This window comes from Agelaius tricolor, unplaced genomic scaffold (genome assembly GCF_023055355.1).
Source record: "Agelaius tricolor isolate 1412-34295 unplaced genomic scaffold, bAgeTri1.0.p SCAF_19, whole genome shotgun sequence".
NCBI lineage: Eukaryota > Metazoa > Chordata > Aves > Passeriformes > Icteridae > Agelaius > Agelaius tricolor.
Genome location: NW_027269279.1, coordinates 4,278,837 through 4,303,820, shown reverse-complemented (window position 1 = coordinate 4,303,820; position 24,984 = coordinate 4,278,837). Strand labels below are relative to the sequence as shown.

The 24,984-nt window shown below is 51.7% G+C and overlaps 1 protein-coding gene across 1 annotated transcript; it reads left to right on the top strand.

Annotated features, from left to right (window-relative positions):
- Nucleotides 1-6,979: 6,979 nt before the first annotated feature.
- Nucleotides 6,980-23,052, top strand: AMZ1 (archaelysin family metallopeptidase 1). The gene is made up of 7 exons (XM_071443934.1): nt 6,980-7,100; nt 14,749-15,079; nt 15,690-15,857; nt 16,718-16,846; nt 17,166-17,329; nt 18,709-18,885; nt 22,376-23,052. The coding sequence occupies exons 2-7, from the start codon at nt 14,776-14,778 to the stop codon at nt 22,943-22,945; spliced, it is 1,512 nt and encodes a 503-aa protein (XP_071300035.1). The 5' UTR covers nt 6,980-7,100; nt 14,749-14,775; the 3' UTR covers nt 22,946-23,052.
- Nucleotides 23,053-24,984: the final 1,932 nt, after the last annotated feature.

Sequence of the window (24,984 nt, the reverse complement as noted above, 5' to 3'; positions counted from 1 at the left end):
TGGAGCCCATCACTGCCCACCCTGTGCTGCAGCTCCTGCCTCAGAGGAGGTGGCTGCAAAGCTGCTTGGATTTACCCAAAGGAAGCAGTCTGAGTGGCCCAGCAAAGACCTCATGAATTCTGCATTCAAACTGCTGCCTCTGGGCCAGCACTGGCTGGGGCACTGGGTCTGTGCCATTCCAGTGATTTCCCTCCCAGTAGCTCTGAGCTCCAATTCCTCCAGCGCAGTCACTCCTACAACTAGTTCCCAGGAGAGGGAAAATAAAAAAAATTAAATAAACCAGACATGTTTAATGCTATTTTTGTTCCCTTTTCAGCTCACCACATGGCCACACAAACTGTTAAACTGTTGTTCTGGGGGCAGGAGCAACCAGCCAGGAGGAAAACTATTCAGACATCCATGGCAGCTGCTGCTGACAGAAAGGGGCCGTGGAGATGCAGCCTTGCAGGAAATCCTGAATTCTACTTAACTCTCACGCGAAGAAAAGGAGGACAAAAAGGAGCGAAACAGAACTCATTTACAAGACTCACATTTTCACAGGCATGTCCTAGGCAGGGTGGGCAGGGAGTGGAGAGCACGTGGGGCTGCATTTGCACTGGAGCAGAGCTAATAGCATCCACCTGGAGAGCATCAGCCAGCACCTGGGGCAGGAGGAAGCCCCTTTCCCTAGCTCTGCCAGGGGCACAGATTCTGCTCTGGAGGAAGTCAGGCCACACCTCACTGCTTGTGGCAGTGCACAGCCCCAAGCTGCACGTATGCAAGCAGAATGTGATTTTTATAATCATATTAAAAATTTTCAGAATAGTGACTGTGCAGAGAGCAATCCAGCTGCCAGCATTTAGCCTTATCCTAGGGCACAGGCAGAATACGCCAGCCATGAATTAATACTGCATAAGCTGCACCATGCTGGGTTTCATGGCTTAATTATAAAAGAGAAAGCAATAATCAAGGGATCTGTAAGGCTAATAGATGTTCTGAGAACACCAAATGTGACACAAGAGCTGCAGCCAGGGCGACAGGACATGAATGCATTTAAAAAGCGCATTAATCACACCCTGAGCATTAATTCACAGCTGGTTTCCAGTGACAGCACTTGGCCTTCAGCCGCCTTTGTAGCGTCACCGGGCACAAGCGGATCCTCACCCAGCCCAGAGCAAACTGGGCTGTGGTCAGTTCCCCAGCCAAAAATCACAGCCATGCATCAGCCCAATGAGACACAGAGATGAGCTCGGGGCTCTGCAGCCCTGTGCTTCCCCTGTGCCTCGTGCCTGAGCTCAGTTCAGTGCCCGCTCCTGTTTCTGGGTCAGTGATGTGTCCCCCTGGGTGCCCAGCACGAGGCACCTGGCCCAGGACAGCACAAAGGGAAAACCAGGCAAATTCTCCAGTCACCTCTGCAGCAAAATACTTGAAAACACTTCTGTTCCTCAGTGCCTCCAACTATCTCTGCTCTCCATCTCGTGTCTCATCTCACTGCAGTGTTTTAATTACGCAGACAGAGCGTTGCAGGGCTCTGCCTCTGAGGCACAGACCCCTCTCCTTCTGTGGGGAGAGCTTGTTCCACATTACTGACCATGTGCAACCTCATGTCTGCACATCTCAGGGAAATCTCTGATAAACCTTTAAGCTGGGGTGCCACCAAAACCCTCTCCACCTGCACTGTCACACAGCAGTCCCCAGATTCCTGCAGACTGAGATGCCACTGCAGGACACAACCCAGCCCTGAACTGTTGACATCAGCCAGACACTCCCTGAGCTGAAACACTGCAGGACTCAGTGCCAGACAGGGCTGCACATATAGAAACTTGAAATGCTCCCAAACATCCATTTCTGCCCAATAATTTATTGGAATCAAAAAGTTTCCAATCCGCAAACGTCTCATCCTCTAGCTCTCTACAAAGGGCAGCTCTTCCCAGCTCTCTGCCCAAAGATCTATATTACCAAAGATTTATTTCAAAAGAAATAGCTGCCCTTTCTCCCTTACTAATATTCCCAAATTTATCTATGTCCTACTTAACACCTCCTCTGAAACCAGGAAGCAAAAAGCTATTTCTGCTGGACCCAATAAGTGGACTCTCTGCTGAATCCCAGGGAACAGACACCAGATACCAGGCTGAGTTCAAATCCTGGGATGGATTGCTGAGGCAGCAGCCTCCTCCTTCCTCAATGTTCCTAAAACCTAATCAGGAGCCAAGAGGAAGATAATCATGGAAATAGATAAATAAATAATCATTCTGTATATTCCCCACATCTTCTGAGCCAAGCCAAATTTGTACACTGAAGTTGCATTCTCCTGGCTGTAAAAATACATATCTGCCCCCTCTTCTGCCTCTGCAACCATCTGGGAACCTGAAATCATGCTTCCCCATGGGAATGAATCATGGAGCAGCCACCCTGACTTCCTGCAGAGAGACACAAAATCAATGGTAAAAAGTGAAGAAGACCCTTAAATTTTCCTCAGATTGGCACAAGACAGACTTGGACCAGCCACACGTGTGGGCTGATGTCTCAAGAGTCTCCAGCTCCAGTCAAAACTCTCAGTTCTGAATAAGCCCATAGTATTAGAAGCTGCCCAGATGCACATGAAGCCTGATCTAGCAACTTATTTGCAAATAAATGGCTCCCTTTCATCCACCCACAGATCTTCTGCCCAGTGTTTTCATCTTCACTCCAGAGCTGTTTTCTTTTTCTCTCTCTTATCTTTTCCTCCAGCATCAGCTGTGGCAGCAGATTGCACTCACTAATCAAAAAGGGGCTGGGCTCTCTCTGTTTGCTCCTTGTGGCACCACAGTAACACCAGCCAAACATTTGTTTTCATTAAAACTCCTCCCCGAGCTGCCAACAGAGCCTGGACTGTGCCAGGACCCAGCAGAGAGGGACGATTCTGGTGGTGTGGCTCCTCCTTAGGGACAGTGATGCCCCCAGTCCATCACCTCCCAGAAGGCGCCTGCTGCTCTCTGCTTCTCTTCTGCCACCTCCTGCCGAAGGAAGGGAGCTGTCCCTCACTGCTGCCAGTCCCTCGGGTTTCCCAGGGGGATTGTGGAAGTCCTGGAGTGCTGCTCACCCATTCCTCCAGGAGGTTTGTCTGCAGGGCTCTCTGGGGAAGGGTGATGGATGGGGCGCGAGGCAGCACCACAGGGCAGGTCCTGGCCCATGGGATGGCACTGCCCAATGCAGGCCAGCAGCTGGGCAAAGGAGGGGCCTTTCCTCAGCACCAGCACAATGCTCTGCATTTTCAGGGTATCCATGGAGGAGACAAGGAACACTTCATCCTCCTTCCACACCCTCTGACGTGTGGCAGGGAGCCAAATCCACTGATTTCAGTGAGGAAGCAAGAACCTCCTGCAGTCTTGTCAATGAGGTCCCTCAGACTCTCCAGTTCAAGGTGAAATCCTACTTTAATATTAAACTCCTCATCTCCTGCCTCAGACCCTCAACCACCAGGACCTGCAAAGGGAGTGGACCTGACCCCAGACAGGTCTGTGCCACATCCTCCCAGGCTGGGAGCTCTCCATCTCCTGTGCAAACCAGTCAGTCCCGTTTCTCCTCCTTTCCATCACCATTAACATGGAGGAGATCTCACCTTTTGATTTTGAGCCTGCTCCTCCTAGCAAATTTTGTACTTTACTTTGATTTCCATAGAAGCAGCAATGTGAGATTAGATTCTTACTTTTTTTTTTTTTTTTTTTTTTTTTTTTTTTTTTTTTGGGGGGGCATTCCCTGATTCTCCTCCTTGTGTCCAAAGGTGGGACAGATGTGGCTGCAATTGCTTTAGGACCAACATCAAAGTAGCTGCTGGTAGTTCTACAGTGCTGCCCAAGAGTAGGTCAGGGTTTTGTGACTGACCAGAAAAGAGATAACACAAGCTGAACCCACTCTGCTCTCTCTGGGCTGCTGCTGTGGTCCGAACTTTCAGAAAATTTGCCTGTGTGCATTTATGCTTTGTGGCAGCAACACAAACTGAAATTAGGAGCGCCCTCCAGGAGGGATTTAGAGACCCAGTCCAAGAGCAGAGCCTTTATTCCCTGAAATCAAGGTGGGGCCACAAAGTTACCTCTTCACCTCCTCAGAGCAGAGACCACCACATTTCACCCCATCCTTGCTCTGCTGAGCACAGGAACATGTGCTTGGCTGAAGCCCACTTGGGGAAAGGCATCTTATCTGGAATAGAAAACACTATCACATGGGAAGACTTTCACTTTCCTCAGTAATTTGTTCCAGCAGCTAATCAACTTCATTCTTTAAAAAATTAATGCCTATTTTCTCATTTCAATTAGTCTGCCTTCAGCCTGCAGCTGTGGGTTTGGGCTGCCTCTTCTCTGTGGCTTACACAGCTCGTGGGTACCTGCCTTTTCTGCCCATGGAGCTATTTGTGCATGTATACAACTTTCTTTGGCTAAATAGCTACAGTTGCCTAAATTCCAGTCTCAGGCAGTGCTTCTGGGGTTTTTTTCCTTCTCCCTGAGGATGTGCTGCCCCATGAAGTTTCCTGCACTCACCTGCCCAAGGCATGCACCCCTGTATTTTAATCCTCCTGTGGGGAGGACGCAGGTTGTGGCTGCTCCAGGAAACAGCTCTGCACAAACAGCTGATTTCAGAGCAGAATGGTGGCTGCTGCTGATCACTGCAGATAAAGGCCACTTGTGGTGAGCACCACGTCTGTGCTGTGACCAGCTCTAGTGGCAGCTGAGTGAGTGCAGCTGTCCCAGAGCCCTTCTGCTCCCTGCATGGCCCCAGATCCCATCTCTCTGATTCACTGCTCTCTCCAGCTCCTGTTGTCTTCTCATCTGAGTTTTGACCACCTCCTGCTCCCTTCTCCCTTCCTTTTCTACTGATCCTCTCTTGATAAAATCTCCTAAAAAGTCAGAGAATGAGTGTGTGGCTGTTTCCTCATCACTGTCTCTGTCCCTGCCTCCCTCTCCCTCACTGCCAGCTCTGCTGGGCCAGGACTGCCCACCTGCCCCTGTTCCTGTCCAGGATAAATGCATCATTATGGGAACATTTAACAACAACACCAGCCCTGTTTACCTGTGCTGGTCAGTCAGTGGGCTGGCAGCTAAGCTAACTACTAATTTTTAAGTTTGCAATAGGTTCAACAAAAAAATAATTGTGCATTTTGGGAGCACAGTGTATCAGTGCATCTGTTTTTCCAGTTCACAGCTTCCTCATGTAGGAGCTGACTCTTTGAGGCTTGTTATGGCTCTAAACATGTTGATGGTGTACTCAGAGCAACTCATAAATACATAATTTAAGTAATTAATACAAATAAAGTCTCATTACAAGCAGCAACCAATTAAAGCAGCACAGAGGGCATCTCCTGTGCCTTGGGTAGCAGCTGAAGTGGAAGATACTGTTGCAAGGCCTCAGAATTCCCTCCTGCCCTTCCCACACGCTGAATCTCAGGAAGGTTTCCCACAAGGAAGATTCACGAGCAGTGTCTGCTGCCAGGAGAAGCTGCTTCTTTGCCTTGGCCTGATTATGAGAGCAGCAAATTAGGGCAATTTTTCACCAGTGATGCTGCCAGTGCCTTCAGAGCAATGCAGGTCCCAGGCACGCAGGCTGCAGCAGGGATGGTCTCACCCTGCTCTTGCTAATCCTGCAGCATGGCATGCAGTCATTGGCCACGACAGGTCCAGGACATTCTGCTGGCCCTTGCAAGCCCCATGGCTGTGCTGGGCATGCAGATGGCATTTGGGCTGCCAGCACTGCTACAGCCCCTGAGGCTGTAAAATATATTTTTTTTCCTAATTTGAGTTTATGTCACTTAGGGACACGCTTGGGTCCCAGCCAGGGTATTCCTTTTTCCTTCCATTCAGGGATGGCAGAAGTGAGGGATCAAAGCACTGAAGAGGATCAAAACATGAAAGGCAGAATAAATGAAGCCATGAAGAAATGGGAACAGAGATCCACTCCTTTAATGTAATTAACCTTTCCAAGAACAGATAATATTCCCGAATTAAAGAACATCGTGGGACACACAAACGCATGCGGGTCATGTGGGAGCGATGCTGCGAGCGAGGCATCAAGGCGAATGCAAACACGGCTCGCAGGGCGGGGATGGCACCAGCCACCGGCACAACCGGCCCCCAGACAGCCCAGCTCTCCTTAGAGCGCACATTAAAGGGTTTCCATCCCCCGGCACCGCCGCGCTGCTCAGCCCGGGCTCTCTGGGGAATGCGCTTCCCAAACCGGGGCTGAGCGCGCTCCCGCCCCGCTCCGGGCTCCGGCAGCCGAGCGGGACCCGCCGCGACCGGGCACGTCCTGACCCCGCACCTCCTGGACCGCGTGTCCTGACCCCGCACCCCGTGTCCTGCCCCGCACCCCGTGTCCTGCCCCGCACCCCGTGTCCTGACCCCGCACCCCGTGTCCCCTCCCGGACCCCGTGTCCTGCCCCGCACCCCGTGTCCTGCCCCGCACCCCGTGTCCCCTCCCGCACCCCGTGTCCTGCCCCGCACCCCGTGTCCTGCCCCGCACCCCGTGTCCCCTCCCGCACCCCGTGTCCTGCCCCGCACCCCGTGTCCTGACCCCGCACCCCGTGTCCTGCCCCGCACCCCGTGTCCTGCTCCCAATCTCCACCTGCTCCGCGCACCCCGTGCCCTTTCCGCACCCCGTGTCCTGTTCCTCCAACCCGTATCCTGTCCCTGCACTCCGTGCCCTGTCCCTGTCCCCCTGTCCTGTCTCTGTCCCCGTGTCCCCCACGCCCCCGTGTTCTCTCCCTGTCCCCGTTTCCTGTCCCTGTCCCCGTGTTCTGTCCCTGTCCCCGTGTTCTGTCCCTGTCCCCGTGTCCCGTCCCTGTCGCGGGGTCCCTGTCCCGGCCGCTCCCCGCGGGCGCCCCCCGGCGGTTGCCCCGGGCGCGGCAGGAGGCGGCTCTGCGCGGCCGCTCGGCGAATCCCGCGGGCTCCCGGCGGCGGGGCCGAGCCCCCCTTTGCTCCCCCTTTTCTTCTTCCTCCTCCTCCTCCTCCTCCTCCTCCTCCTCCTCCTCCTCCTCCTCCTGCTCCTCCTGCCGCCGCCGCTGCCGGGCTCCGCTCCGCCTCGCCAGCCCCGAGCCGGGTGCCCCGGCCCTGCCGCTCCTCCCGGCCTCCGCAGTCCCGGCCCGGCGGGCGGTGAGTCCTGTCCTGTCCTGTCCTGTCCTGTCCTGTTCCCCCGGGCGGATCGAGGGGGTCGCGGGGTCGCCTCATCGTGGGAGGGCACGGTCAGGTGGGAAGGGGGGTCCGGGCGGCCCCGGAGTGCGGCGGGACCCCCAGGTGGGTGGTGGGCATCGCCCCCGGGGTGACGGGCACCGCTCCGTGGGTGACGGTGGCCACGCTCGGGGCACCTCCCGGGAGGACGAGCAGCGCTTCCCGGCGATGGCATCGCTCCGCGGGCGATGGTGGCCGTGCTCGGGGCATCCTCCCCCGGTGGCGGCGGGTCACGCTTTAGGGCATCCCTCTCCGGGGGCTGGTGACCGCGCTCGGGGCATCTCCCGCCGGGGATTAGGGACTGCGCTCCGGGCATCATCCCCACGGGCTCCAGGGGTCCCGCCCGGGCACTCTCGGTGCAGCCTCCGGGGGTTTGCGGTGCCGGGGGTGAGCTCGGTGTTCGTGCTTGGTGCATCGTCCCAGAGCGCTGGGGGACTTGTTCCCTCCCTGCACATCCACCCGTGTGATTCCCGCACCGGGGAGCAGCATCCACAGCCCCACTTCCAGACCTGCGGGGCCGGGGCTGTTCAGGTGTCCCAGGAGCAGCACCTGCTTCTGCGGCCCTTCCAGAACATGCCTCGCCCGCAGCAACCCTCCGGCGGGCAGCGCTGGCTGCTGATCAGCTACAGCCGGCCCCTACCGTGGCTTTGGGCTCTGTCGTTGTCCCCCCCAGCCATGCTGGCTGTAGTAACACCTCGGAGCCCCTTCCTTCCTTCCCCTGGGCTGTGAAATGCCCGCAAACATCCCCGACCTGGCGGCACCGCTTAAAAAGCACTGGGTGTGCTGGGAGGAGGAGGCGCCGCATCCCCGCGCCTTTTTACCTTTTCACCGCGGGATGAGGCACTTCCACACCGCCCGTGCTCCAGGGAATACCCACCCTTAGCCATACCTGTTTGGGAGTTCATCCGTATGGAAAACGCAGCCGCTTTCCTGGCTAACACCGGGGCTGTCTCGCAGAGACCATTTAGTCTGTCTAGACAAGTATGATGAAGAGCAAAGTGCCTGGAGCTGAGTGATTAGAGCTCGGCTATCTCTGCAGTGCTACGTTTGTTGTACAGCTCTGATAGATGCTGCTCCGTGCTTTTGGATCTCTGGTTAGCAAGTGCACAGCACGCAGACATGGATTGTGGAGGATTATTTCATGTCAGAGCCAGGGAAGGAGAACACAGCCAGCCCTTCATCACATGTGTGCATGGGAGAAGCAGCACAGGCACTTGAACCAGACTAAAATGAACAGAGAAAATTCTGAAAATGGTGAATAAATGGGTGATGAGGGGGAGGAGGGGGAAAGGCACATACTGCCAGCTTACTTTCTGGAGGCTAGCACAGAGAAGTTCATGAATGTTTGTGTGACACTTAGAAAGCCTCAAATGGCAGGCACTGAAAAATAGGGTAGTGCTTTGTACGAGCATAGAATAAATAAAACCTGTAGAAGAGAAGGCTGAACCGAGGGATAATGTATGTCCTCAGGACGTATTAAAATGAAGCACAGCACATTGAGAGAGCAGGCTTTAACATAAAACAAAATCAAAGGCAAAGTGGACGTGTATGTATTCTTAAATACTTAAGAACACTTAAATAAGAATATTTAAATAAGGACAAAAGGAAGCATCTGCCTCCATCTTAGGTATTTAATGACCTTTACAAGTCTTGTCTTTCACCTTGCAAACCTTTTTTGCATATTGTTGAGTTGTCCATCTAACTTGTCCAGCAGTCCAAGTTAATTAATGAGGCAGATTCCTGGGAGGACAAACTTCCAGGGCTGAGTCTTGCAGCAACAACACATCAATCACAGCTCCAACAGGACAGGCAGATTTTGCTCCTGGTAAATGCACGTGTGAATCTCTGAAGGTTTCCACAGCACCAGGAATGACTCTTCCCAAGACCATCTGTTTCTGAGCCACAGACATATTCTAGAGACATTACACACAAATATTATTGGGATCTGGCACTACGTGAGGCCAGAAGGCTTTATCTGAGTTTCTGGGCTGGAACACACACAGATCTGACTCAGTGCTCTGTGGCCACTTAATGCCAACTGGACAGAGCATGCCAGAGTTCCATGAGGGTGCAAGTAGAGGGCTGAGCAGGTCCAGAGTGGATTTTCTCTGTGAGCAGAGGGGATTGGTTCTGAAAACTGCTGAGGATCTCAAAACCAGGTCTGAGCCTGGCCAAAGAGATTTGGTGTGACCCCAGGAGCTGAGCCTACTCAGCAGGCAAAGCCTGGCTCTGTGTGAGGGGCTGTGTTGAGCTCCTTGAGGAAGGAGCTGGACCAGTGAGAATTTTATTTGGAGCAGAGCTTCTCAGTCAAGAAAAATCGCTTTCTATACATGTAAACAAATAAATTGAGAAAATTGCTTTCAGGCTGTCATGGGTGCAATACTGGGAAGCACTAAAAAGGAGAGGCTGATCCTGGAGCAGCAGTAGCAGACACCAAGTGCAAATCTCAGGGAAAGAGCTATTAAGTAACTGGAGCATGTGTTGATAATTAGTTATCGCTTGTTATGTTTGCTCTGGGCTTTTCATTTCTGTTGACTGGCGATGAATTTTCTGCACTATCACTGCTTGTTTACAGTGCAGCACCTAACAAAGGTAATTAATCAGTGTTAAGAGACCCTGCTAATGTCCCTCTGACATGCAAAGTGCCAGGTAAAGTCAGTTTGCCTCCAAATACTTCACAGGAGCTGAGAGGGGAAGGGAACAGAGGGAAGCTTCTGTGCATCTGCAGTGCCTGTGGGAGAGTCAGAACTAGAAATTGCTTACAAGTTAGCTTATAAAATAAATAACTTTAGAAAGACCTAAAAAATTATACAATATTTGCAATGTTAGGGTCAAATTCTATACAATACCAAATAACTTCATAATGCACTGAGTGCCCTTTCTGACCTGTACATGGAATTTCTTCACACAAGACCATCCATGTTTTGTCAGAATATCCCAAATGAACTCACACTGTATGATATTGCCTTGGCCTTTGAGAATCATCCTGTTACTGTCAGCCACAGGCATATCTATCCAAGAAAGCAATGTCAATATATTAGAGAATAAATGACATGTCTGTGAATTACAAACAGAATAATTCATAGGTAATTTTCAATTACAGAGAATAATTTATATGTGTCTGATTTGCAAAGAGAATTATTTATGAGTAACCTGAATTGCACATGAAGCACATTAACAGGTTACTGTGGGAAAGGGAGTGTACAGGCTGCTCAGGTGTCACGTGCTGAGCCTGGATTTTGGGGTGTTTCTTGTGAAAACACTCACCATGAAAATAAAATCTGTCAGATTCCATAGTAAACAGATTTGTGTAATGTGCCCCATCTGGTCTGAAACCTTGGGGTGGTGCTGAAAGCCTCAGGGAGTGTGTTGGAGCTCCTGCCCTGTGCAGCACCACGAGCAGGAAGGCCACAACTGATGTCCTACAATATAATCCTTGGGAAAGGTGGTGCCAGGGGCAGACAAGGAGCCAAGTGCCAAAACCTTTGGGTTCTCTGTGTCTCCTCTGCCCTGTGTGGAGGTGATGATGGATGATATGAAATATGCAAATAACAAAGAAAAAGAGGAGGATCTCCAGGAGTGGATGAGATTCCCAGCAAGGCTCCTTCCCTGCCCCTGGGTCCTGCACATGTTCTGTCCTGCACACAGGGACATTGATTGCTCCTTCATATCACAGAATCACTGAGGTTGGAGAGACCTCCCAGATCATCAGGTCCAACCTTCACGGATCTCATGTGGTCCAACACAGTTGCTCCTGGTTTAGGAAGAATTACAATGTTAGCAAGTGGCTGTGAGATGGAACCACAAAATGTGTGTTGGGAACAGGATGTTTTCCTAATGGTAAAGTAAAAAACAGCACAGGAGTGGATGTGGGGAGTGTCTCCACTTGCAGCAGATCTCTAGATTATTATTTTGCTTAAAGCATTTTTCTTAAGTGCAACTACAAATTAGTGGCCTTTTAAACAAAAGGAGTTACTTTCTCCTCCCCAGGACTTGCTGGTCAGGTCCCACAGCTTGTCATTTCACAAGGGGCCAAAACAGCTTCTTTAAAGGCACAACATCTTCTAAAGTACCTGAAGGGCAGAAGGATGCATGGGTGCTTCCACTTCTTCATCCCCTCCTTGTCATCTTAAAAACTGAGTTGGGAAAGAAACTATCCAAGCCAAAGTGCCATTCCCTCCTGAGGGACTGCCTCAGGGAGTTACACCAGGCACCCTCAGCACAAGAACTAAAAATTATAAAGCCCTGTAGCTCTGGTCCAGTTAAATGAAACACCATATCCCTATATTAGACCAAGACAAATAACCTCTACTATGGCTAATGTGGTAAAAGAGCTTCTTTTTTCAACCACTAAATTTGGTCCAGAAAATTTTTCTGAAGCAGTAATTTTCTCCAATGAAGTATTTTAGAAAAGCTTCCTAAAGAGAAGTAATTGTCTTGGATTTGGGCAGTGCAGTGGGTTGCTGCTGTTCTGTTGGAAGCAAAGGCAGACTCTCCAGGAGAAGGAGGCACATGTCATTCCAGACTGAATTCCTGCAAATGCCTCCCTGTGCCCAAGCTTTTGAACCCCTAAAGCGTCGTCATGGGCACCCTTGGGCATGAGGAACATCACAAAACCCCCATGGACACAGCTGGGAATGTCTGGAGCTGGGTGAATGTCCCCTTTTAGGAAGTCTAGGGAAAGAATGTATATCCCATAGCTTTGGGCTCCCACTACACTCCATGAGGGACCCTGGGGGGAACACTTACTGCAAGACTGTGCACTCATTGTATTTGCTGTCACATACATCCACTCTTTGCTGCTTCCCATTTAGCTGAGAAAAACCCATTCATTTTCTAACCAGCTCCCCCTCCCCTGACCAACACTCCAATTGTTGCCCAAAACATTAATGAAAGCAGCTCATGCTTCCAGAAACTTTGAAATTTAAATCCTTTAACATGATCAGTCTCAACCTGGACCAAGTGCAAAGTCTCTTTCTTGACTTGCACTGGGCAGGCAGCAGCATCACATCCTCAGGGAGCTGAATATTGCTAAGAGCTCCCCAGTGGAAGTTTTGCAATCACCAGGAAAAGGATGCTTGTATTTAAAGGTTGTGCAGAACAAGTGAAATCCTGTCCATTAGGAAAATGCCAATCTTCACCCTACTCCAAGGCAAAACTCCTGGTGACCTGCTGGGGTCAGACTCTCACTTTGTGCTCCCAAATCTGGAAGGAAGTCAGAAGTGTAGAGATTTGGGTCACCAAGTGCAGGGAAACCTCACACAAACTCTTGCTGCTCCCTGTAAAAACCAGCTGGAACAATTTGGACAATTTTGGCAATAAGAAGAGCTCAGAAAGTATCACAGATTTTTTTTCTAAACTTTCGCTGGATTAGGAACCTTGTACCACTTCAGGTCCCCCCATGCCACCTGCTGTCAGCCTTTAATGCAAGTGAAATACAAAGCTTGCAAAAATGAAAGAAAACTGCTTATCCACTCCCTCTCCAAGCTACACACCCTTAGAGACAAAAAAGATCACACTAAATGAGCCCTTTTAAGGACTACCAATACATACCCAGCTCTTCCCAAGGGTTAGATGAGAAGGAATGCAGTGTTAATTTTAATAGGCTGCCACTTTCCTCTTACAGTGCAAACCACCTCTGCATAAGTGAGGAGAGGCTTTGGCTCATGTTGGTACTACTTTTTTTAAATATTGAATTTTATTAATCATATTGCTGTCCTCAGGGGCCACTGAATGCCACTTACCTAGCAGAACTAGGCTAAAGACCTACTTAAATTATAGACTTAACCAGTTCCTCCTTAAAATATTTAATCTCTCTTTTTTTTTTTCCTGTGATTGAATGCTGCTGCTAGAGCAGTGATGGTCAGCAGCTGATGTCCACCCAGAAAGCTTTTCTGGCTCCTTTTGAGTTACTATGAACTTGCCTACAGGAAGGCAACACTTATTCCTAGAAACCCTGGGCTTTTGTGCATGTATCCCTCAAATTTCTCATTCTGCTGTGAACAGGTGGAGCACTTACCTGTGGTAGGCAAAAAGCCCAAAGCACTGCTCCAAAATGCTCCAGTTCTGCTTGGCATGGTCTCCTTACAAAAAGGAAAAATCCAGACATGGACTAGTCATGGGGGTTGTGCTTTGTTTCCTCTTCTGATTCCTTCTCCCCAAGGTGTTCACTGGCACCTCCCCAAGTGCATAAACTGCAGTGGAAAATAGGTGCTAGGAATAGGAATGGGAATAGGAATGGGAATAGGAATTCTACAGCTTTGGGAATGCTGGCCTTAGACAGGACCCTGGAGAGGATATTTCCAGGAAGCTCCAAATTAGTTTCTTTGTGCTGCAGGCTTTCATTTGCTCTTTATTTACCACTTGACATCATCCCCAGCGTTGCTGATGCTAACACAGTGTGACATGAAGCTGTTCATGAAGGGACACGATGGCAATGGGCCCAAGCGTGTCCTGCTAGAGAGGCACCACCAGCCTCGCACAGCAAGTCCCACCTTGGCTGGGCAAATGTACCCAAATCCTGCAGCCTGACAACAGCACTGGGAGCCAAAGATGCCCTGGGATAATAGTTAGGATTAAAAGGTATTAGAGGAAATTGTCACCAGAGAACAGCTGCTCTCACTGGTGTCAGATAAGGCAGAAGTTTAGGCTTCTGATCGACAGATAAAGACCAACATCAACCTCTTTGTTCCTGGCATGGACCTGTTCCAAGGAGTGTGGTTTATCCCAGGCAAATAAGAGCACCACAGCCTACAAGGTCCAGTGCAATCAGTTGCACAACACTGAGAGGTATTTCTCATCTTACTGGGGCTTCAGGACAGAGCACCAAAAAAACCCCAAACCAGTGAAGCCATCTGGTTTACTCCAGACACCCAGCACCATTTTGGGGATGTGCATTCTTGAGCACCATCTCCTGGCACGGGATCCCTGAGCCAGTGACAGCCATGGGGACATGGAGAACCCATAACAGCCACTCCCACACGAAGTGTGGGGCCTGGAGCTCAACGTGCAGTGTTTACAGAATCCCACCACACCCTACAGCCGGGATTTTGGTGCTCATTGCTGCAAGGGCCAAGTGTGAGGCGCTTTCCTGTCCCTGCCAAGGCTGGGCGCTGATGGCCATGTCCCTCACACGTGAGGAGTTTTCCCACCCCTGGCAAGGCCGGGCACTGATGGCTGTATCCCATCACTGGTGAGGCTGGGTGCTGATGGCCGTGTCCCTGAGGCATGAGGAGTTTTCCCATCCCTGATGAGATCCCATCCCACGTGTACCCGGTACTGGCGGCCGTGTCCCCCAGGTGTGAGGTTTCCCATCCCTGGCAAGGCCGGGCGCTGATGGCCGTGTCCCCCAGGTATGAGGTTTCCCATCCCTGGTGAGGCCGGGCGCTGATGGCCGTGTCCCCCAGGTGTGAGGTTTCCCATCCCTGGCAAGGCCGGGCGCTGATGGCCGTGTCCCCCAGGTGTGAGGTTTCCCATCCCTGGCAAGGCCGGGCGCTGATGGCCGTGTCCCCCAGGTGTGAGGTTTCCCATCCCTGGCGAGGCCTGGCGCTGATGGCCGTGTCCCCTCCCTCAGGCCGTGCCGCCGCTGCCGTGCCCCGCGATGCTGCAGTGCAAACACGCGCAGGAGTTCAGCTTCGGGCCCCGCGCTCTGAAGGACGCGCTCATCTCCACGGACCCCGCGCTGCAGGAGCTCTACGCCAAGGCCTTCTCCAGGGCCGAGAAGCTGTTCCTGTCCGAGGCCTACAACCCCCAGCGCACGCTGTTCTGCACGCTGCTCATCCGCACGGCCTTCGACTGGCTGCTCAGCCACCCCGATGCCCCCGAGGACTTCGAGACCTTCTACCACGCCATGCTGAGGAGGAAACAGAACTTCTGTCGAAAGCACATTTACCTGCAGCCTATAGGTAATGGGGGGAGCTTCACTGGGCTGCCTGGAGAGACACAGGAGGGCGGTGGGTGGTGTTGAGTGCTGCTAACACCCTCTTCTAAGGATTCACCTGCAAATGCAATGGCCATAGCAAAGACAAGTGTAACAGGCAAGGCTCTGATGTGCCCCCAGTCCAGAGTCACAAGCTGTGGTGGTAGACCTGCCATATAAATGGTATGTGTGCCCCTGGGTGAGGCTCGCTATGAATTTATGCATATATGTATATCAAAGTATGAAACAATGCTGGAAAAACCAGCATTTCTGGAGGTCTGTCTCTGATGGTTCATTAAACACAGCCACCCGTTCCCACGCTAATCATTCTGCACAACTTAAACAGGAGACAACCTTCCAGCACATCTGCTCTGCTAATGAGAGCATACTAATGCCTTGAGCAACCTCTCAGAAAGAGCTCCCTCTCCTCCTCTATATCCATAACCATCCCGAGGCATTCACCACATCCCAGAGTGAGCAATGAACCAGCAGAATGAACCAGCCTGCCCAGTTGCTGTGGCCAGTTCCACAAAACCCCATCAGACCCTAATGCTCACCCTGGCTGCAAGGCACTGACAGAGAGCCTCTCTCCTCAGATTTAATCGAAGGCCCCGCTGGGCTCTCGCTGCTGGATTCCCTGCAGAGCTGTGTGGAGTCTTTCTTCCTGGGCCTGCGTGTGAAGTGCCTTCCCTCCATCCCAGTCTCCTCCATCCACTGCTGCTTCCGCCACAGCCGGGACTCGGACAGGGTGCAGCTCCACGCAGGTGAGCAAGGAGCTGGCAGCAGGGAGCCCACCGAGACACCAGCCTGGCACAGGGACACGAGCTCTGCCTTAGGAAATGCCTGACACAGCCCTTCATTGCCTGGCCTGGGAGGGGATGAGGAAGGGAGTGAAAAGGCAGAAATCCTGTTCCCATGGAAAGCCCAGAGCTTTGAGGCTGGAAACAGGAATAAAAAACAAAGTGACTTTCATCATATTTTCCTCTGCTGTTTGTGTTTTTCAGTGCTATTATGTTTAGGTCCAGCTCTGGATCGGATCAGCTCTGCGGGAAGGCTCTGTTGATTTGGTGGTCTGAGTTCTCCCATCCCCTGTCCAGAGCCAAAGTAAATTATTGGCCTGGGTGGTGCAGGGGGGGAACTCACAGGCCTTTCATGATAGGAAATTTGGGTTCAAGTGTCACACGGTTCCCCAGGGGACTGGGTTTGCCAGTTGCCAAACTTGCACTGCACAAACATCCACCTGGAATGAGATGTTTGCAGGTACCATGGGCAGCACATGCTCAGCACAGACCCAGCACTGCAGCCCTGGGGTTGTTCCAGCTCAGTTCTGAACCGCCTGTAGGGAAATTCTGCTCCAGGTGCTCATTTCCATGGGTTAGTACTGAATTCATCAGCAACTCTGCTTTGTTTTGACTCTGTGCCCAGCACCACTTCCAAATTCAAGTCTTCTCTGATTTGAGAGATGGGCTACACAGCCGTGGTTCCCCACCTGAGATGATGAATCCAGCAGCTCTGCCCCATCAGGGCTTGGATTACATCCTCCTCCCATCAGCAGCAGAAATTCTGGCTCTGTGCCTTCCAGGGATTCTTCATTTAAATGAACATCTCTCTTGTATTTGTCCAGATGGGATCCTGAATTTCCTGAAGAACAACAAACCCATGGATGCCCTGTGTGTCCTTGGACTTACCCTGCTGGACCTTTACCCATGTGAGACCTGGAGCTTCACATTCAGCAAATTCCTGCCAGGACAAGGTGGGCTGGTGTCCCCTGGTGATCCAGCACAGTGTGTGAATAAGGCAGCACTGTACCAAAATCCCTTCCCTGCCAGACTGGAATAGCCAAATCTTAATATGCTATTCCCTGCTAAGAGGAACTTTCCCCCAATGTGAAATTAGGGGGATCAGAGCTCCTGATCCAGGCAGAGGTAACTGAGGTGATACCAACCTTTTGGGGAGTGGGCACCCTGTGTGCCCAGCTGGACTGTGCTCCCACAGCTGCATTTTCATGCTGCCTAAGGTGAGAGACAGCTGTAAAAGAGCAGATGCCTGACTTTACTCCCCTCTCTTCACAGAAGTGGGAGTCTGCAGCTTTGCCAGGTTTTCTGGGGATTTCCCCCAGGCTGGTTGTAGCAGCCTGAACCCACCCACACAGAAGGAAGAGCTCTGTGAAGTCAGCAAGGAGGGCGGAGAGCGGAACTTGCAGTTCAGTGCCCAGGAGATGGTCCAGTGCTGTAAGGTAGGACCAGCAGCCTCCTGCACCCCTTGCTTCTTCCTGGGTAGGGTTAAATATTGCAGGCCAAGGCATAAAACAGGCCTCAGCCCAGTGAAGCAGCCATGAGACTGCTCCCAGAAGCACAGGCAGTCACAGCTACATCCACACTGAATTCAGACATAAAGAGATTCCATTTTAATGCACTGCATGGACAGCTCCTACTCCCCTCACCACTGGAGCAAGTGACAACATCAGTTATTGGGGAGGCTACAGGGCTTGCCTCAGAATCACAGAATGGTTTGGGTTGGAAGGCACCTTAAAGATCATCTTGTCCCAAACCTCTAACATGGACAGGGACACCTTCCACTAAACCAGGTTGTGTCATGGAGCAGGACTGAAACAGCCCTGCCCAGCTCCCAGGCTCATGCTTGGGTAATCCTGAGTATTTTTCTTGTCAGGCACAGCAGGGATGATACAGTATTTGAAGGATAATTAGAATAGCTGGTGAAGCTGTGTGTAACCAATGGATGGCTGCAAAGGGTGACTCTGTCCTCCTCAGACACTGACATCTGTAAGGGGAGAGGTCCCTGTGCCATCCCTGTTGCATGGATGGAGGACAAGAACACCTCAGCCAAGTCATCTTTATAAATGCAGAGCCCTTAAACCTCCCTTACCTCCAACACATCATCTTCATGAGTGCTGTTCTCCCTCATCCCAACATCTGCCTTATCTCAGCTCTGCTTCCAGTGACCCTCCCAAGGTGGCCCACACAGAGCAGTCACACCAGCACATTCAAAGCCACTTCCCTTTGCTCCCCTGGTATTTGCTCAGGATTTTCTAGTTTGAGGCCTCTTCCTGTAATAATTTTAAATTATATTAGGTGGCAATGGGAGGAGGAGAGGAGTCCTCCATCCTCAGCCTTTCCACAGTTGCCAATTCCCAAGGCAGTCATGCTTGGCCAGCTGACTCCAGCTCAGTTTTCTGCTTTGGCACAAATGTGAATGGAGTCTGTTCTGGAAGGACTCAGATCTGTTATTGCCAACAGCTTCTTGCACGTTTCTCACACAAGCTGTGCTGCTCTTTTCAGGCCCCAGTGGGACTGGTTTTCCTCTTTAAAAAACCCCTAAAACAACAAAAACCACCACATTGTCCTTTGGGAAGAGCCTACAGGGCTCCCCACATCTGCCTCACCCTCCTTCTCCACAACACAAACATGGAGCTGGGAAGAGGCAGCCAGGCTCTGCTGTCACCTTGGACAGGCCTAGGCTGGGGGAGAGCCATTGCTGAGCAGGAGCTTGGTCAGCCTGTGGGGGAGCAGGGGAGGTGGAACAGCAGAGGAGAAGGGGGGGGGCAGCAGAAACAGGAATGACCACGCACTGCTGCGATCCTTGCTTCCCCGACAGGTGACCTGCCATGAGATCTGCCACCTGATGGGGCTGGGGACGTGTCGCTGGCTGCAGTGCATCATGCAGGGAGCCCTGAGCCTGGAGGAGGCGCTGCTGCGGCCGCTGGAGCCCTGCCCCATCTGCCTGCGCAAGCTGCAGCACGTCCTGGGCTTCAAACTCATCGAGCGCTACAGGGTGAGCCCCAAGCCCCAGAGCCTCCCGGGGCAGGGACAGGGCAGGGACAGGGCAGGGACAGGCTGGCCCAGCCCAAACCCCAGCGCTGAGGGTGCTGCAGCAGCCTGGGGAAGGCAGGAGGTCTCAGGAACTCTCAGCATGCAGGGCTGAGGCACCTCACACCTGAACATGGGGGTGTTCTGCACAGGCTCTGACCAGCAAAGCACTCTGCACAGTTCCAGGGACTTTGGCTCTTCCCAAGGGACACTGCCACACTCCAGCCACACTTTCCTACTCCCAAAAACGAAGTGGGAAGGGCAGGCAGACTGCAGGCAGGAGCAGCACTGAGTGCAGGGATTCCCACAGCTACGCCCTTTCCTCTGCCACCCTGGGTTTTTGCCTCTCTGGGGCTGCTGGGAACAGGGAGGACACATCGTGTGTGTACTTTGCTGCAATTCCTCTGTTTAAATCTATGAGAATGGATCCCAAATTATTACCCCCAGTATGTGCAGGGTCCCAGACTCATCTTTTGTCTCTTCTCTCTCACCCATACCACTGCTAACACCACATTTAAACAGACCAGGAACAGTGCTAACACACCCTTAACTCTTGAGAGGGTTTTCTACCTCTGCTGTCTAAAAAGCAGGATTCAGTAGCCAAATGGTTGGTGGAATAGAAATAATGTCCCCATCCTCACTCTGCACCCATCTTCCCCCTGGCTGTGATTCCTGTCTGACACACATCATGTTCAGAGGCAGGATTTTCCATGGCTGCCTATTTTAAAGTCTGTGGGTTGTATTTGTAACAAGATACGAGCAGAATGAGAAAGGAGATGCCTCTGGTTTCATTCAGCATGGAATCAGATACACAGAAGCATGGCAAAGAATGTGAGGAAACACACACTTTTTTGTGGTTTTCCTACTTATCTGTGGGGCTGCCAGACCCTTCTCTGACTCTGTGGCTGTTTGGTCCTGACTCTGTCAGAGAAGTGTGTAAATTGCCCAGACCACCAGAAGATTCTGCTTAAATAAAGCAAATAAATTCTGCTTTATTTAAACACCCAGCCTGTCATCATCCAGCCAGCGCTTTCTAGAAGAGAATGGCCACCTGCATTTATCTTTTCTAGAAATATTTTTGCCTTTACACCTGCAGCAAATACAGTAATTGGCTCAGCATCCTCTGGTGACAGGGAACACAAACCTTAAGGAATGATGCACTTGCCAAATGTCACATCTCCTTCCTTGAGAAGGCAAAGCTCAACTAGATACAGCATAAGCTGGTGTAAGACAGCTGTAATAATCTCTGTAAGAGGCTTTGCCATGGTGTTGAGAGGAGACATAAATGCCAGAGATGAATTAAATAGTTAAGGAACAGGACAGAAGAGGGCAGAAAGCATTTGGAGACAATACCAGAGAGCAAAGTTAACTTGCCAAGCACGTTAAGTGTAAGTCTGAAGTCACATTTCCTCTTGGAAACAATCACAGGTCCCCACCTGCCACAAAACAGCTTCAGACACTCCTAATAACCACAGGAAATGCCAGAACCAAGCTGTGCCTCAGCAGCACCAGGTAACACTGCTCAGATCTGCAACTGAGACACAGTTTGGGGCAGGAAACCAGTCCTTATGCAGCAGAAAGAGCTCCTCAACTTATTTATCTGAGTTGTACTCAGAACCACACTCCATTTTTTATCCCAGCTGCTTATTCCAGCATGAGTCATCTCGAAAACTGAAAGCAAATTAATTGTCCTGGTGTTTCCCCACCACAATCAACATTTCCACATTTCCACATTTCCACCTGCTGCTTGTGCAGCATCCCAGGCTGTCCTCACATGGTGCTGGATGAGTTTGCAGTGGCCACACACACACAGACAGCAGGTCTTAGTGACATCCTCAGGGTGGACATCCACTTCAGCTGCTCTTGCCTGCAGGTAAACAAAACCCACACAGAGCTCATTCTTTCCTGGTTAAACAGGAGAACATAAGAGGCTGCAGCCCTTCAAACCCACCCAAGGTTCAAATGAAAAAGCCACCCAAAGGATGAGAGAGATTGAAGAGATTCTGGGAATTCAGGCAGTGATCCTGAGTAGATTATCCCCCTTTTTTGCCTTGAACAACCCCAATGTACTGTTGGGAAATCCACATCTCCACAGCTTTTTTATTCCTGGGAATTGGGCTAAGTAGCAATTGGGATTCCTTCCCAGATTCACTATTCTTGGGAATTTAGAGCCATTACAAAATCATGGGCTGCTTGCAGCTTTCCAGTAGCTTTGCTGTCCACTTCTTTAGCCCAGCTCCCACTGCAGCTTCTGGCACTGCCTTTGTTGGATAAACCCAGAGGGAGGGAAGGCCCACTGGAGGTGGGACCAGGCAGGAGAAAAGTTGTCCCTTTACAATTTTTCTTGCCCCAGAGGGAGGGGGCGGGGTGGATTAGCTAAGCTGAAAGAGTCCATTTTATTCCTGTACAGAATTCTTCCCCGAGGCTCCATGCTCAGACTGAAATGAGAAGCAGGGCTGATTTCTCCCACCCACTCAATTTGAGCTCTTTATCCTTTCTGTCACTTGCCTGAAGAGACAGCAATAGAGGAGGAAAGGAGGAGGGAGCAGTGGGGGGCTGTGAGAGAAGGGAGCTGCACAGGGCTGGGAATCTCCTGCCTGCTCCTCAAGCACTGCAGCTCCCCCTGAGCTGAGCAGGGACAGGTCCAGCTCCGTGCCTGGCACACTGTGGGGACAGCCCAGGCTAATCCTGTCACTGCTGAGCAGCTGGGGCTTTGCAGATGCATCACTGGGTGCTGCAGAGAGTAAAGGAGATGAAATAGGCCACAGGAGTGTGAAAAACTGAAAAATACACACAAAAACCCCTCAACACTGGCAGCAAGGCAGACGAGATCACCTTTCACCCAGGATGACTGGAGTACTGTGGCTCATTCCCTAAAGTGTAAGGAACAAACGTACCAGGAGCAACCTGTTACATGCCTCATTGTGGCATTTAATATTTAAAAAGGAAATTGTCTCAGACAATTTTCCTTTCATTAATTCTTTTCTAGAATCAGCCTCCCACTTGTTCATTTCAGCTTGGGAGGGGAAGAGCTATTCTTGAGAATAAAACCCAGGCATTAATAACATGATGAAACACAATTCCTCACCACTATCTGAGGAGTTTCTATAATGACACAGTTTCCTCTGGAGAGGCACTGGTTTGCCTCTCCTAGAGACCACATTCACACAGCAGGGAGTGATCTGGTGCAGTTTGCTCCTAACACCTTCAATAACAGGGCAGATAAAGTCTACATCTGACTGGAGGCAGCTCTGCCACAGTCCAAGTAAATGGGACAAGAGAAAGCCCCTGCTTTGTAGGGTCACCAGGAGTTGCCTGACCCCCTTGTCTGGCAGAGAGGACTGCAGCAGCAGCAGCTGAGCCACCCAAGATAAACAGGTTTACCTGGCAAACACAGGGAAGGTGTAATAGCATCTCTCATCCTCCACAACGAAACCTTTCTCCTCTCACCACAGAAGCTCTATGCCTGGACACAGACCGTGCTGTCCACGTGGCCAAGGCAGGAGTCAGCAGAGCTCTCTGCCTCTGAGGACATCCTCCCGTTCAGCTCCGACTCCGGGATGTGCTGCGAGAACGACTCCGAGGCCGTGACCTCCCTGTCCGAGCCCCTGACCCCCGACACCTGCAGCCAGGGCCTGTCCCTGGGGCCAGAGCTGGAGCAGGACGAGCAGCCCAGCTCCCTGCAGGAGGGGCAGGGCCAGCCCCGGCCCCCTGGGCACACCAAGGCCACGGACACCATCAAGGATTACGAGCTGTGGCTGGAGATGTGCATCGCTGCCCTGGAGAGGAACGTCTCTGAGGAGGAACTGGCTCAAGTGGACAGGAGTGTGGACGCCCTGGCTAAGTGGGAAATGTTTACAGGCCAGCTGCCTGCTATGAGGAAGGACCTGCCCTTTGCTAGGGACAGCACTGGGCTACGCAAAGTTCTTGGAGACAAATTTTCCTCCTTGCGGAGGAAGCTGAGTTCCAGAAAACTTTCCAAAGGGGAATCGTCCCCTCATCGCTGGCGCTGGGAGGACAACTAGGCTGGGGCTGCCTTGGGCCAGCTGTGCTCACCCCAAGCTGTTGCTGTCTCAGAGAAACAGCAACTCCCCCCAGGAATAAAAGGTGTTTTGATTTCTGAGATTGCTAACACAGTTTTGATGTGATTAGTTCTTCTCCAAGGGTTTTTGCTGTGTTGGTCTAAATGACACTACCAGTCCACACCCACCTCAAGTCCCATGTAGGTGCTTTTGTTTTCTTGGTCTGAAGTTGGCCAGGAAGAGGTCAGCCACGGCCCCAGTAAAGACTGAACATGCTCACACAGGAGCTTGGGCCATCTGAACAAACAGATGCAAATGAAACCAGGGCAGCTCCCCCACACAGAGAGCTCCTCTCTGCTTAGCAGTCAGTCCCAGGCACAGGTGAGATTTCTCCCTCAAACAGTCAGAGTGCTCTGCTCGCTGTCCCACCAGCTGGAGGGGGACAGGAGCACAATCCAGGCTGGTGGGCTCTCATTATGAGCTGGGGGAGATGGAGGAGAGGGGCACAGAGAAAAGCAGAAAGATCCCTGGCAGCTCTGCCCCAAAGAGCAGCGTTAGCCTGATGGTTGTCTCTTGGCAGACCCTCAAAAGATCTCCTGAGATGCCTCAGTTCAAACAAAGCCAGGCTTAGAGCATGAGCTGGAATTACCCACATCCTCTGTAGATTGGCACAGGAGAGGAAACCTTTGGAAACATTCACAGACTCATTGATTATTAATGTAAAAAGGGGAACCACACATGTATTCCCCTTTCTGCCTTGGGAAGTGACCACCCTGGCCCTTCCCTTTTCCCACTGAGCAGGACTGGGTGCTGCTGCTGTGCTGGCAGCAGGAGAGCAGAGCCTCCCTTGCCATGGCCAGGGCACGCTGCTCCTCTCTGCTCCTCCTGCTATTTATAGCCAAAGCTCAAGAGGCCGATGGGTTCTGTGCTCCTGCCAGGGGAAGGCTGAACCCTCTCCATCCCTGCTCCCTCAGCCCTGAGCACTGATAAGGCTCCCACAGCTCATGGCAACGTGGCTGAGCTCCACATTTCTCCTGGCTAGAAGTACCAGCAGGTAGGATCAGATACCAGCGGCTGGGAGAGAGGGGAGAAGTTTCCCTCCGAGGAGGCAGCAGCAGCTTTGCTTTGCCGGGGCACTTGCCCTGTGCACTTTGAGGCCCCCACTCCGTCAGTGAGGTTCTGAAGCAGGAAACAAGAGGACAAGTGGAAGAACTCCGGAGATTTACACACGCAGGTGAGTAGCAAAGATGGTCTTGCAGTAAATTCAACTGCATTCCGGAAACACAAGCGTTTCACATCCGCATGATTCATACCGGGAGAGAAAGGGAGTTTGGCTTCGGGGCCGATGACGGCAATTCCTGGAAACATTTTCCAGGCTGCGAGCCTGGAGCAGCAGAATCGCGGCTGCCGCCCTCTCCTGGCAGCCGCAAAGGTGACGGCTCCTCATCCAAGGCTTCTCATCCAACACATTCTTCCCAGCAGCAGAAACCTTCCAAACAAACCCTGCTTGAATTACAAATCCCCGTTCTGCCCCCGAACTCACTCAGTTGTTGCCTGAACACATTTGCTATTTTAAGCAAGAGATTATTCTCTGTTCAGCCTTGTTTGCTCCTCCTTGGTTCTGCACTGAGTTCTTAGGCTGAACTTTAGAAACGTCCCAGAAAGAGGCTCAGGATGACAACCCTGCCCAAGAGAACAGAGGCAGCTTCCCATCATAACATTCCAGAGACAGCAGAGGAGTGGGGTGGCACGGAAGGGCTGGCAGAAGTCACAGATGGGGACTCCTTGTGACACCTGGCACATGTGAATGCTGCTGTGAGAGCAGGAATTTCTGCTGAGAGCTCTTGTGACTGCAAACAGGTATTTTTGACACCATCACTGCCAGGGCCAGCACTTACCTGCTCAGCTTGTCCACAAGGGCTGCAGGTAAGACATAAATGAGATGGAAACTCAGAGCTTTCACCTGGGCTGCTCAGCAGTGCCCACAAGCAAGAGGCAGAAAGTGGCTGAAAACACTTGGAAGTTCTTCAGCAGCTGGAGGA